At 35.6% G+C, this 14,541-nt stretch overlaps 1 protein-coding gene across 1 annotated transcript in view; it reads right to left on the bottom strand.

Annotated features, from left to right (window-relative positions):
• Nucleotides 1-5,218: 5,218 nt before the first annotated feature.
• LOC106666442 overlaps nucleotides 5,219-14,541 on the bottom strand; it is a 36,275-nt gene continuing 26,952 nt past the window's right edge. The window contains exons 6-8 of the mRNA XM_024229476.1: nucleotides 9,680-9,851; nucleotides 8,223-8,326; nucleotides 5,219-5,321 (exon numbers count right to left, since the gene is read on the bottom strand). Coding sequence (XP_024085244.1) covers nucleotides 5,219-5,321; nucleotides 8,223-8,326; nucleotides 9,680-9,851 — 379 coding nt within the window. The remainder of the gene's footprint in view (nucleotides 5,322-8,222; nucleotides 8,327-9,679; nucleotides 9,852-14,541) is intronic.

The following is a 14,541-nucleotide window of genomic DNA, read 5'->3' as shown; positions in this document are numbered from 1 at the left end:
TAAAATTTTTCAAAAAATTTCATAAACTTTTTTCCTCGTTTAAAATAACTCATTTGTGCCTGCATTGAGAAGCATTACTGAAATTAGCTATTTTTAAGAAAAAAAGAACACAGAACGTAAACAAAAAATGAAAAAAACGACAGTTTAAATATGAGCGGCTTTATTTTATGGTCGTGTGGAAGTAGCGATAAGTGTCCGACACGCTGAAAGCCTCGGTGAATCTCTTTTTATTACTCGTAAAGCAAAGGCCCTTAAGAGAAACACACCTGGGCCTGGTTTTATAGTTCCAATCTCTTATTTCAGTTAATTCTATTGTCTATTGTAGAAGCAAACAGCATCAGGGGGCCGGCATCAAATGTAATTTGACTTTTGCTCACCACCCTGCTTTTTTTTTGCGTTGATGTTTTTATTTTGCCTTGTAAAAACGACGCTCCGACCTCCACAGCCAATTTGTCAGCTATTTAAATTTCCTGATTGAGAGTAGGTAATTTATTACATTCATCTTAGACCAAAGTATATTTAAATAATTTCAAAAATTATTTGATAGCGCGTATAATACAAACGACCAACTATTCTCGTTTTAAACATTAAAATATTTTTAAAAAATGTATACATCTATTTTTCATTTTCTACTAATCTGTCTTGATCTATCATTTTTTTGCCGTTGGCCGGTTTTCGCATCTTTTGGTGCAGGTCATCCAGCCCCAACTCCCCTGCACCATAGGTCCATTTCACGTAGCGTATATATACAGGGTGAATTGCTACTCGTGCTACAAACTTCTCCAGTAGATTCTTCACCCTAAAATGAACAAAAAAGTTCATATTGACCATGGTCCGATTNTGTGAAGACATGGTTTAAATTATTACGGCAACAATGACGGATTCAGAAGAAAAGCCAATCCTGACAAATGATGGACCCGAGATATGTGTCTCTAACTCTCTAAGGAAAGGAAGGTAATAGGAATTTTGCCTCCATCGTTGGTTATCCCTAAGCACCAGAGCTGATGGTATGGCTTGAGCTGGGGAATGTTACCCTATGAGATGAAAAACCCTAACCATCCCTCCTAGACTTTGCTTTCCTGCATACTCGGTCGTCCTTAAAAGGACAATGAGGATCTTTAACGTCCACACCTAGCCTTCCGGACTTATCGGACGTTTTGATTCTCAAGATGAAAGCTGACGCACCTCCGCATACGACAGAAGTGGGTTACTGCCGCAGCATTGGTGTAGAGGCAGTTCAGTCCCGAGAGGCCAAGACAACCTCGCTCCCCGCTGGCCCATTCCGAGTGGTCGGGTCCTCATTAAGCATCGAACCGTATGCCGCGCGCAAAGTGCTACCTAGGCCGAAATACATCAGCCTGGTCTCCCGCGCTATCCCTAGATAGAAAAGAAGAGAGTATTAAGGCTTCCCCAGCGTAGAAACTTCCGGATCCTCTCCGGCCGCGGTTTCGTTTAAAGTGGAATTGCTACCCACCCCCTAGAGGAGACTGCCTACAGCAGTGATAAAAGCCACCAATCGAGCACATTACGTTCATCTGCCACCAAAGCACACTCGAATAGGAGCAACCGATTCATTACCCATTTCCATCCGCCACTACTCACGCATTCGCGGGACTCCGTCAGCGTAGTCTGAGCATCCTCAAAGCGATACGCCTCGATTGTCCGATCCTTCACATCCCGAGAGGCCGGGTGAATAACAATGGTCATACGCAAGTTTCGTGCGAAGGTCACAGATAGAATACAGCTTCTTCTCCAGGTACCCGACAGGGGTGTCACCACGGCCAACTTCCATTCCCAGTGTAACAGGGGCTGAACCTTGGAACATTTCTGTTACCCCGTAGAACAGATGGTTATGCACCTTCTCACGTATTTGCAGACAGGACGGGGATTAACGGGGATTTCAACGGTGCTTATAGATTTTNACTACGGCCACGAATGAAACACAGCCTCTCCTCTAGGCTCCTTCCAGGGGTCTCGTCACTCATTGTGAGACCTTACCCATTCAGCTGGGCTTGAACTTCGAAAGAAAATACGCTGCGCCGCAGTTCAATTAGTTTGCACCCTCCCCCGTCCGTATATTGACAGGATATGGTACACTAACTCTGATGCAGCACCGGCCGTTCGTGGCCAGCTCTCAAACCAGCCACTCCCTTAACGCTTCTCGAGGTAGGCTAGTCTTAGCATCCTCGCAAGCTATACGCTTCGTAGGTTCTATCGTCCAAATGCATGTAGAGGCTGCTTAAAAGAGGAAACATGAGCCAGCTTGTGCTTTAGAGAGTGCGTCACGTTTACGTGCGTCACCATTATTTTGTGCCTGGAAACCCCCCTTGCAACCAAGGGTTGGGAAGGGTCTGCTGGAGTCTTCTTGGAGCCCCGTTGCACAGTCCCGGCATTTGGTTTGAGAAAAGGAAAAATTTATTAAATTAATGTAACAATTTGTATTAATTAACTAAATTTATTAACATACAAATAAGAATGACAGAAATACTAACAGCTACCTTGTACTATTTGGATGAACCGCCTAAATACAATTTAAAAACTATAATTCTAGGAGACAGATATATATATATATGGCGCATGGCGGGAGAAGATTGTGTAACTAATTGATAATTCATTTTGTAAGGATTATTGTATTATTGCATTGGATCATTACAATGAGGATGTGTCCAGGTAATGTACCGTATAATGAAACTGGAGGGTAATAGCTGCCAAGGGGAAGAAAGCCCCATGTTGTGCTCTCTGGGGAGGTTTTGGCAAAGAACCGTTGCTGCAAAAAGTGGTTGCACTTTTTCGAGTTATTGGATGAACTTGTACAGACTAGTCAGATAGTTGAGGAAATGGATCAGCTAGACCTTTGTCAGCTTGTCATGGAATGTGCGTTCTTTAGAGTGTATTGTCTGACTTGGGCTTCGATGCATCCTTTGTGAACTTTACTTGATTAAACGTTGTTATGAAATGTGAAGACATGGTTTAAATTATTACGGCAACAATGACGGATTCAGAAGAAAAGCCAATCCTGACAAATGATGGACCCGAGATATGTGTCTCTAACTCTCTAACTCTTTTTCTTTTCTCATCAGAATTGGAATTGGAATTCTCTTTCTTTTCGTATATATAATTCGAGTCTGATTCATTAGTTATTTTACTGATACCTTAAGGAAAAAAATACAAAATCGGTTAGAAGAACATAAACTTTTACAAGTTTCCAGACAGATATGGCGCTTACAGAAAATTCCCATATACTAAGTTAACGAAGTAGTTTTTGTTGGAGATATTGTCCAATTAAAATAAATATCATTTGAAAAATGGCAAAAGGAGGGAAAACTCATAAGTTGGGGTTGAGATGGGGAGTTGATGTCCGAGTGGATCGAGTTCACGATAACTCAGGTGGTAGAGCAGCGGCGTAACTAGCCGAAGGTCGTGGGTTCGAATCACTCTCGTGCCATTAACTTTTTTTCATCTCAACTAAAAACCTTAATTAATTGTGAAATAAATACAATTATATATAAATATGGAAATATTTTAAAATTATTCATTTTATAGTTTACATTTTACAATTCGTATGTTTTCATGAAACCCGACTTCTAAAAATGTATGTACATTTGTTGTTTCAATATTAAAATATTTATGTGTTTTATTAACAAACATATGTTTCCCACTAGGGTCGCAATACATTTACCATGGAGGTTCTTTTGCGTCCGCACTTAACTGTCAGGCGTTACCAAACGTTTAAATTTTCATGTTAGGAGTGACTCACCGCGCACGGTAAATCTGCTTCTTCCGTGAGGTCCGGTGTAGAAGCCCACATCATCCCGCAGCATGCTGCCGACATGTCGACTTTTCCCGNTAGAAATATAGCAAGTTATATATCTTTCCTTCAATAAAACCATATTAATTGTGTAAAACAGGCGAGGTATTGGATGTGGTTGTAATATATATATATATGGTTAACTAACTGCACCGTAATATTTTAGTTTGCTAAGCTAAATGCTTTTTTTTCTTAAAAGTTTTTGACACCTTTTGCCCTCAATCTCATTTAAACTTAACTTGCCTCCATCGCCCGGTAATGTTTATTTTGTACGTTTACGCTTCTGCAACTACCAGGTCCTTAGCATCCTTGCGTCAATACGTTAAATATAAAGGTGACCTTGAAATAGCGCAAACGTCTAATCTGCCGTTTTAATTTCAGTCCAATATATTTTATGTCGAACCAACAGCCCTCGCCACCGTCCAGTCTTCTTTTTCTTGATTCTTCGAGCAAACGTAAATGTAATTAGTGATCTTTAAAAGAATTCTACTAAATTACGAGAGTTTCTACCGAATGGTAAATTCGTTTCGCAATAAACTTGTGGAATTATTGGAAAAAAGATTTAACGTTTTGGCCCATGGAGAAAAGTTGCGTAAATTATTCTCAATTAAGGTAATGAATCAAAAAACAAACTTCGTAAACACTTCAAAGGAGAATATTAAAAAGCGAATAAGTTATTATGTACATGTAGGCTTTTTGACGGGAAATGTATTTTACAATTAATACAAAATATTTAATTAATTTTGTGATATTTTTATTAATTCAAGAAAAACACCCAAATAATGCTGCTTTCTCGATCTAGAATTAATTGAAATATTGCTTTCTCTGTCTTGATTTAGAACAGGATCGAGTCTGGCACTGGGGTTTCCTTTAGAAACTTGTTTTATTGAGTAGAAACAAGTATCATATAAACTTAGAATGTTACAACATAAATTTAATTTAAACAAAGTAGTTCTTATACAATAATACGATAGAGAAAGCTATTTTTAAATGTCCAATTTATTTACGTCAATCAGATTTTGTTCCAGCAACACTGGTTAACCGGCATTCTTTTCCCAGTGCACACCGTATGATTGATTATGTTTTTCGTATAATATGCATTTGAAAATAGTGTGGGATCATGTCTGCATGACACATTGGTCGCAACGGCTTGCTGACCTGTCCTCGAGGTCAAAGCTGTACTGATGTACGTGGCATTTCCAAGACCGGTATTATTTGGGTTCATTTACGATTCTGGGGTAGTTGAATTAAGCACCTTTTTTCACTGATGAAACAGTCAGATCTTGCATTTTAGGCACTTTGCCACAGTTTTTCACACTTGAGTGGACATTCACTAAGTCGCCGATTGATTGCGCTCTTGTATTATTCCAGTGCAACGCCTCCTAGGCGACGAATCCTTCTCATTCCGGCTTATTCCCACATGAGCACCTCTCCTCTCGTTAAATCGATACTGAGCAGTTCCTTACGAATGGTCTCCATTGAAAATCCATGATTCCAGAGCATATGGGAACGCCTGTCAAGCAGAAAAGTAAATAGGTATATCACACGTGTGTTTCATCCAGTACATACCTTTTAAAATTCTAGTAAATTACGTTACGTTATTGGAGCATATATATAACTAAAAAGCATAATGAATTATTATTTTATATTTTATATTTTTCATCTGTTTGAGGTTCGAATACCTTTGATGATTACGCAATGCTACCAATCGTTTGACACAATCAAAATCTTTCTGGGAGTACGGATGTAAAGTGGGGGCTCAAACAAGGATTCAATTTATTTTAAAATGAAACAACTTTCACCCCCATCAGCTCAATGTTGCCCAAACATTGTCTTACATATCCCATCCTTTAATCCTGTAAAGTGTCTCAGGCATATCATAGTTATGCGATCTCCTTTTTGAGGAATCGTGCTAAACTATTGAAGTGAGGCAAATAAGAAGAAGAATAACATTGATTATTTGCTACCCTTAATGTAAATAGGGTGATCCGTTCAATTTTTTTATTGTTGCTCACGGAAGCATTTTGAATCCTTTACTTTTCAGAATGGATGATGATGTTGATAGAAGTGTATACTAGGAAGCATTATGATTTATTTAGAGACTAATGTTGACCCGTTATTTTTATATACCTTCAAACTTCATTNAATGATTCTGTTGTGAACTACCATTAATACTAGAAGGAAACGTTTGTTTCTCCTCCCTGTTAAATCATGCTACTTTTTTTGTCCGTTTTAATTTTTTAATTTGGATGGAAGCCAAAGGTACAAATAATACCGAGTGTCTAGGTTTTTGTTTTATCAATGTCCATTGTGAAAATTTAAGCAGTAATGTGTGATAATAGATGTGAGTACAATTATTTTGAAACGTTCTAATTTTAATTAATTTCTTGAAATTCATGTTAAGGAATGTAAAGTTTTTGGGAAAAAAGTAAAATAATTTAATTAATTTTTTCTATTGGCGAACGTTTTCAGAGGAAATATTTTCTATAATTTAAGGTTTATAATCAACAACATACCTGACCTTAACTCATATTTACAATCTTTTCTGTTTTTCAGTGTCGAATCAATGTTTCATATGCCGAGATAGTATTTTTTTCAAATTTCTCTTGAGATTTTTTTCAAATTCGAACTTTGAGAAGTGAAGGTAATTTTCCTTTTATCCGTTTCTGTGCTGGAGGTCTCAAACCGTTGACCTGTACTTTTAGTGATGATATTTGACAAAGTTTTTGTTCATTTTTATATTTTCCTGTTTCATTTCTCTCTTTATTATTGATTATTGATGAGAAGGTATCGACCACTTGGTTGTGACCATTTGATGCATGATCAGTTTGCCAATTTTCGACCCCGGCTTCAAGTTCATCATCAGGACCTATATTTTAAATTAACAGTTATTATATAAAAACAAACAAATACCACTTTTTGGTACAGGTAAATACTTACTATATTGTTTTGTTTTTTAAAATAAAATTTGTAGTAAAAAGATATTACAAAAACAGGAATGGTAACTCTTATTAATTTATACATAAACAATTCAAAAACTCCAACCAAACAATTATTGGGAAGGACACGTGATAACATAATCACACCTGTGACGTATTTCTCATACAAATTGTAACAAACCCGAATGAGCTGGACTGATTTTTTGAAAATCCTTCTTTACATTACCAGAGTTCTTTTCCAAGTTAATGTACAAAGTCTACTTTACTTTTCTTCCTACTTCTGAAGATTCTTTAAGCAACACGACAACCTTATCAAAATCCAAATTGTGCCCGGTGTTGTGTGGATTTTTACAGTCATGTTTATGTCCATACATTCTATTTTTTAGCCTGCATGGTCTGACCAATATATTTGACATCCCATACAAGATACTCTATAAATAACATTTATGAAAAGTATTGGTTGAGATAAAAAAAGTCAGTGTCACGAGCGGGATTCGAACCCACGACCATCGGCTAAATACGCCGCTACTCTACCTGAGATGGGAAGTTAGTGTCCGAGCGGAACGAAGGCATGATAGCTCAAATGGTAGAGAAGCGGCGTATTTAGCCGATGGTCGTGGGTTCGAATCCCGCTCGTGACACTGGCTTTTTTATCTCAACCAATACCTTTCATTTCATACTAATTAATTGAAAAATGTTAATTGGACCACGAACTATGGATGGATCTATAAATAATGTTAGAATTGTTACATAACTTTAACTTAATCTTACAGAAAAAAGTTAAAGTTATGTGTGGTGATTAGTGACCGTTAATCGATTATCCAACTAAAAACCTTAATTAATTGATTAAATTACTCTTGTTACTGATGTTTTTTCTTCTCCTGCTTCTCAATCTTTTGTATTTGTATGTTTTAAGTCTTGGTTTCTTTTTCAAGGGTGGAATATGATATATTAAGAAAAATTACACATTTTGCGAAATAGTTTTTTTTCGCGAAGTTCACCTCTTCAAATATCAGAGTACAATTTTCGTCCATCCTCTCTCCCCCATACGAATGGCCCCGTGTTCTCGACGCAGGACGTGTTGGGAATTCGCCGGGAATAAACAAGCACCTCCTGTAACGGGTTCCCCAATTATCCCATTAGGGTTTGTGTGCGCACTAGGCCGACTCAGGTGGCCACATACTCAGGCAACTTATATTGGAAAACTTGTAAAGCTGGAATTAGTAACTAGTTAGATTGCGTTTTGTACTCTGCCGCGACCCGAGTTATGTCTGTATGCTTCTCCGCCGACGACGCATGAGCCACTTCTGACTACTCCAGGAAACAGCTTTACAATGAAAATTCAACTAATAAAACAAAAGCAGAGGTTGCTCGGTTTGTAAATAAATAAACATAATATATGAAAAACCTACTGTATTGTTAAAAATTTAGTAAAATAAAAAAACAATAAAATCCGAATAGTAATGGAACCGAACCTGTGTGAAATATTACGTTTACTTTTTCTAGTAAAATTCCTGTTTTTAAAATAGTCAACCTTTTTCTTTTTTCTTTTATGCCTCAATATCGTAAATAAACTCACCTGAAAACGAAAAAATACAAAATATATATAATTTATCTATATTTAATAAATTATTGTATACAGGGTGTATCAACTTCTACAGTCCACACATTTAATTTGGAACCGGTTAACTTTAGCAAAAATAATTTTGTACAAACCTCAAGTTGATTTTGGCTAAGAATCGCGTGGTGGTAATAATCATTTAACACAACTTTCTCACCTAGCTGGGAAATGACACTAGCTTGTTTTTTTAATTTATTTTATTTTTTTATTTTTTTTAAATGAGAATACCACATTTTATTTTACATTTCGATTCTAGAGCTTATTTTATGCCACTTTTACTGAAAGGAAAATTTTGATTGAATCGACCATTTCTGAGTTATGCCCGACTTTTTTATTTGGTAAGAAAAAAATACGTTCTCACTTGTTTTGACCGAGTTACGGATTAAAAATTCAACCATAGGAATTTTTGAAAAACTGACGAAATTTTTTTTTTTAATGAGAACCACATTTTATTTTAAATTTCGATTCTAGAGCTTATTTTATGCCACTTTTACTGAAAGGAAAATTTTGATTGAATCGACCATTTCTGAGTTATGCCCGACTTTTTTATTTGGTAAGAAAAAAATACGTTCTCACTTGTTTTGACCGAGTTACGGATTAAAAATTCAACCATAGGAATTTTTGAAAAACTGACGAAAAACTAAGAAGGACATGTTTTTTATTTTTTATAAAGTAAATTTTTTACTTTAATTAAAACAAAATTTTCTAAGGAAATGGACAAATATATTGTTACAGGTAATGCTGGCTGCTGGTGCGCGAGTCGGTGAACTGAACCAAGTCACTTTTTAGGTCCATCTTCTCTTCAGAGTTTGTTGTACTACTTAAGCACGTTCGGCATTTCGCCATCTTCTGCGAGAAACTCGTTACTTCCTTTACTAGTTCCTCACTGAAGATGGTCCAATGCCGAAACGCCTTTAAGTAGTACAAAAAACTCCGGAGTAAAGATGGACCTAAAAAGTGACCCAAGGTTCAGCAATGTAGAGTTGTTAGGAACTTTGAAATCATAATAATTTCACATTTATGTTTTGTTTGATTCTTGTCTTACAAATTGAGGTTTACATTTTTCTCTAGTTTCAAACCAAAAATCTGGACGCCTCCTATCTCCATTTTCTTTTAAATGGCGGTCGAAAGTTTGATTCATCGAGGAATCGAAATAACAACTCAGACCAGGGCCGCCTATTTGACGAAGTTATCGGAGACTTGGGAAAGTTGGCCGAGTGACTATACGGTTGGGAATTCGTGTCGTATCTCTCTGTTAGCCGAGGTTTTATCTGGGTCGAACTTTTAGAATGTGGGACGTTATCGGCTTACGTTCCCATATCGGGTGAGCGTGTCGACGGCGACGCAATGGCCCTCGGCTTGAACGAAGCCCAAAGCGCAGAAACACTCGTAGCCGCCTTTCGTGTTGACGCACGTCTCCGAAGACTTGTCGCACACGTTGGCCTTTTCGTAGCACTCATCGAAATCGACGCACATGCCAAACCTATAAATAAAAAGTACCCAGGTTTTATCAGATGTAAATCTAACCTCAAGCCCAGAGGCTAAAATTAACTTAAATATATTTTTAAAAAAGAAAAAAAAAGGAAGGAAAAACTCGAGAATTTACAAAATACGACTGCAACAGACGGATAAAACAAGATTTTTATAATACTTAAACATGTATGACCAAAAACTTTATTAATCCTATTATTTCCGCCCCCCTTCACTGATAATGTTCAGTATGTTTTGTTTGATTCTTGATGTACCATCTGAAATAAACATTATTTATTTAAAAGTTCAAAATAGTATTTTAATTAGAAATAAATTTAGTTTTCTGAAGATAGTGTACTAATGATAGTAATAACAACAATATCTGGGGGGCGTATGCGGCCGCAAGGCTTACGCGTTGATACGGCGCTCATTTCTGTAAGGTAAAGTTCTCGGGTTCGAATCCAGCGGCCCTGCATTCGGACCCGATATGCTTGCGAATGGGCTTTTTTCCAAAACACCGGCATACTGAGGGTTGATATGACCTCTGCTGTTGTTAACCCTCGTAAAAAATAACAACAATAATAATAAAACATAATACAATATACTTAATAATAATAACAATAATATATTCTCTCAAATATTATTTTTTATGTGTGGTGATTAGTGACTGTTAGTCAATGTATATTCGGAAATCGTGAGATGCGGTCTGGTGTGATGTAGCTTTCAGAAAAACGTGTGGCGATTAGTGACCGTCAGTCGATAATTATTCAGAAATTGTGAGATGCGGTCTGGTGTGATGTAGCTTTCAGAAAAACGTGTGGCGATTAGTGACCGTTAGTCGATAATTATTCAGAAATAGTGAGATGCGGTCTGGTGTGATGTAGCTTTTAGAAAACCGTGTGGCGATTAGTGACCGTTAGTCGATAATTATTCAAAAATTGTGAGATGCGGTCTGGTTGGACGTAGGTTTCGGAAAAACATTTTCTTTATCGCGCCAATGGGGTGAAAAATGAAACTCCCGGAGTTCGGTCAGACCAGGAGGAGAGAAAAAAATCGAAGAAAAACCGAAAAAATGAGACTGATTGAACATAAGAAAATTATGATTTACCGTGCCGAATGCAATAGAAAAATCAAGTAGAATAATAATATTTAGTAAACGTTTTATCTACAATAGCTAAGAGGATATCATTTGAGATTTTGAGAAAGGGTGTCTCACACTTATAAAATTTACAGAAGTCAAATTAAAAATGAAATATAACGTCATGAGAGTTAATAAGTAAGCAGATTTGTTTAAATAAAATCTTCCCGAAAACATTAGATAGTGATGGAAGAATCCTAATATATATTAATACACACTAAAAAATGTGGGTTTATTTTCTTGGATAAAGCAACTTCGGACTTCCTCCGTGCTGAAGGAAAACAGGATGAGGCGAGGGAGTGGGTCTTGTATTTTAAGGTAATAGAAAGGAAAAAGTGATAACTTTGAAAGGAATAAGATTGCAACCTGTAGCGTTAGATTTACTTGAAAGTATAGATTCAAAATAATTCATGGCTAATATTTCAAAAACTAAAAGACAATTTTCGGTGATGTAGTTGAGCAGGAAATGGGGTTTCAATTATGGGAGATAAGGAGCTGGAAACAAGAAACGCGTTTAATTCGTTGCTACCAGGGCATTTCAGAGAACGATCATTTTTGGTTTTATGACCAAGTTTTCTAACATTGTCTCATAGTGACTTAGGCGGGAGGATATGATCGAGCAATTTATGAAATGTCATTTTCTGCGATTAAGTACAGAATGCAGTCTGGTGTGATGTAGATTTCAGAAAAATATTTTCTTTATCGTGCCAACTTTACTCTCTTTAGTACTAAGAAAAGAAGGGATAGAACTTGAAACTTTAACTCCCGAAGTTCGGTCAGACAGGAGGAGAGAAAATAATCGAAGAAAACCCGAAAAAAATGAGTCTGTTTGAACATCAGAAAAGTACATAACAAAGTACTTTATTTCTGAATAATTATCGATTAATGGTCACTAATCACCACACATTTATACAGAATGCATTTCTTCCTTCATTTCTTAGCATTTTAAATCTAGATATATTCAATAGATTCTAGGTGAATTTCCTTTTATAGGCTGAATCACGAGGTTTAAAAGCAAATTTAATTTGTATGAAATGTAAAAGGTATAGTATTTATGTCACCACGTATGTAAATAATTGCAATTGTGTACTTATCTCCGAATTACTCGTTATGACTGGGAAGTTATTTTTATTGCCTCTATTATCCTCATTTCTTTCTCATAGATTTTTGAATGTGATGAATGCGGGTCAGTGGTTGAAATAAGTGGTCTGAAAGTAAGTCTGGGCTTTAAGGGTGGAAAGAGCGATTAACGGTCGATCCCCCTCCATTCATTTTTTCCGAATGAACGACCGGACGGCTATTTCAAACCAAAATATGGCAATAAATGGGATTTATACTATAATTACTCTGTAATTGTTTTCGCTTAAATAAGAAATCTGATGAAACAAAGCGTACATGTGATTTCTTTTTTTTGGGGGGGGGACAAATTGCCCTCGCGCATTCGATAGTCGGATCGCCTGAGGATTATGTAAACACAATGTAATATAACAATGGTAGATATTTGCAAATATTCGGGCAATGAAGCATTTTATAAAAAAAACTATTATTGCATAAAAATCTCATTTCTCCATTGAATTTGCAATTAAAATTTAAAAGGATTTGAATACAATGAATTTTTTTATGAATTGCGGAGTTTATAATTTTTTTGTGTGTGTGGATTGAAAATTGTATGCATATTTGTAAATCAAGATTAATTAACAATTGTTGTGAAAATAATGGATCCAATGCGATCGACCAACACACAATACCGAAGTTTTTGATGAATTTGGGTTGTGGTCAAAAGGAACAAATACTAGTGTTGTAAGAACGCCAAGCTTTCGACAGTTTTTATTGTCTTCCTCAGGGCGCTACAGTGACAGATAACAGTTAATAAAATAATAATACAATTTTTGTTTCATGTTTGCTTCTTACAGATACTCAGTCAATATGTAAACAAATGGTTATACATCATGTCGCTCATTTTTTACTTCTTCTTCACACATTTATTTTAAGATATATGTACATAAATAAATATGCAACTTGTTACAGGTACATATATTACAAGTGTTTTTCCAGATGAATTGCAATACTTGTTTTCACGTGGGAGGTTCTTAGAACTGCCACCAACAGGACTAAGTTTTTTTTCTTTTCTTTTACAAGGATTTCTTAAAAACAATTATCACAACCTGTTTATCTAAACCGAAAAAAAAGAAGAAAAAATTTAATTATTAGTTGGTGGCAGTTTTAAGAACCTCCCACGTGATAACAAGTATTGCAATTCATCTAGAAAACACCTGTGATATATGTAACTGTAACAAGTTTTTTATTTATTTATGTACATATATCTTATAATAATTGTGTGACGACGAGGTAAAAAATGAGTGACATGATGTATAACCATTTGTTTACATATTGACTATCTGTGAGAAGCCAAAATGAAACAAAAATTGTATTATTATTTTATTAATTGTTATCTGTCTTTGTAGTGCCCTGAGGAAGACAATAAAACTTATCGATAGCTTGGCGTTGATACAAACCTAGTATTTATTCCTTTTGATCACAACCCAAATTCAACGGAAACATTAGTGTTGAAAGATAAAAAAAACACTAAGAGGTAGAAAAAGTGGCCACATTTAATATTTTTAATTATCTCTTAGAAGTCCTCCGTTGATTATCATGCAACAATATTTTGTTCGTTTTTAAAATAAATAAAAGATAAAATCTCTCATTCGTGTTTACCATTGGATTTTCTAAATAAATTATTGATTATTCAAACTTTTTTTATTGGTTTTTTGATTAAGCTTTTTCTGACGTTCCGTTGGTTCGAGTTTTCTAAGCTGTATCAAATAGTTCGTTTATTCGTTTAATTTCAAATTTGTGTGTGTGATGGTTTTAGGCAATACAGATTCGGCTATAATTGTTTGAAGATGGAAGAAGTCATGCATTTGTGGCCAGGGTGCCTAACATTCCCACAACCACTGTCCTCAGTGTCCTCCATCGCTAACAAGATACTGGAGGTTACTCAAGAAGGCATAAATCAGAGAGATGATCGTTTTATTGCTACGAATGTATTTCGTAATCAACATTCTCATCTCACGGCATATTTCCGGTTTTTTAGTGGCTAAGAACAGTAAACATAGTATTAGTAGTTTAAAAAAACAAACAAGAGAACTAAGATACCAATGTGTAGTGTTTAGTGACCATTAGTCAATGATTATTTGGAGATCGTGAGATGCGGTCTGGTATGACGTAGGTTTTAGAAAAACATTTTTTTATCGTGCCAACGTTTCGATGTTTATTGAGATCATCTTCAGGGCCTGGGATTTATAAATAAATATTGTTTGAATTTTACAAATACATGTGGGTTGTGGAAAAAAATTATGAATTTATACAATGCTAGAAAATTTTATTGATTTATTGGAGTGCAAATGCTTTGATTGAATCTAAAAATTTTAGCATTGTATAAATTCTTTGTTTTTATTTACAATTTTCTAGCGTTGAATAAATTCATTCTTTTTTTAATCTAAAATTTTCTAGCATTGTATATTTCATTTAAAATTTTCTAGCGTTGAATAAATTCATTCTT

This window comes from Cimex lectularius, unplaced genomic scaffold, assembly GCF_000648675.2.
Source record: "Cimex lectularius strain Harlan isolate CLEC.00 unplaced genomic scaffold, Clec_2.1 scaffold196, whole genome shotgun sequence".
Classification (NCBI taxonomy): Eukaryota; Metazoa; Arthropoda; class Insecta; order Hemiptera; family Cimicidae; genus Cimex; species Cimex lectularius.
The sequence above is the reverse complement of the archived record's forward strand: the minus strand, read 5'-3'. Positions and strand labels throughout refer to the sequence as shown.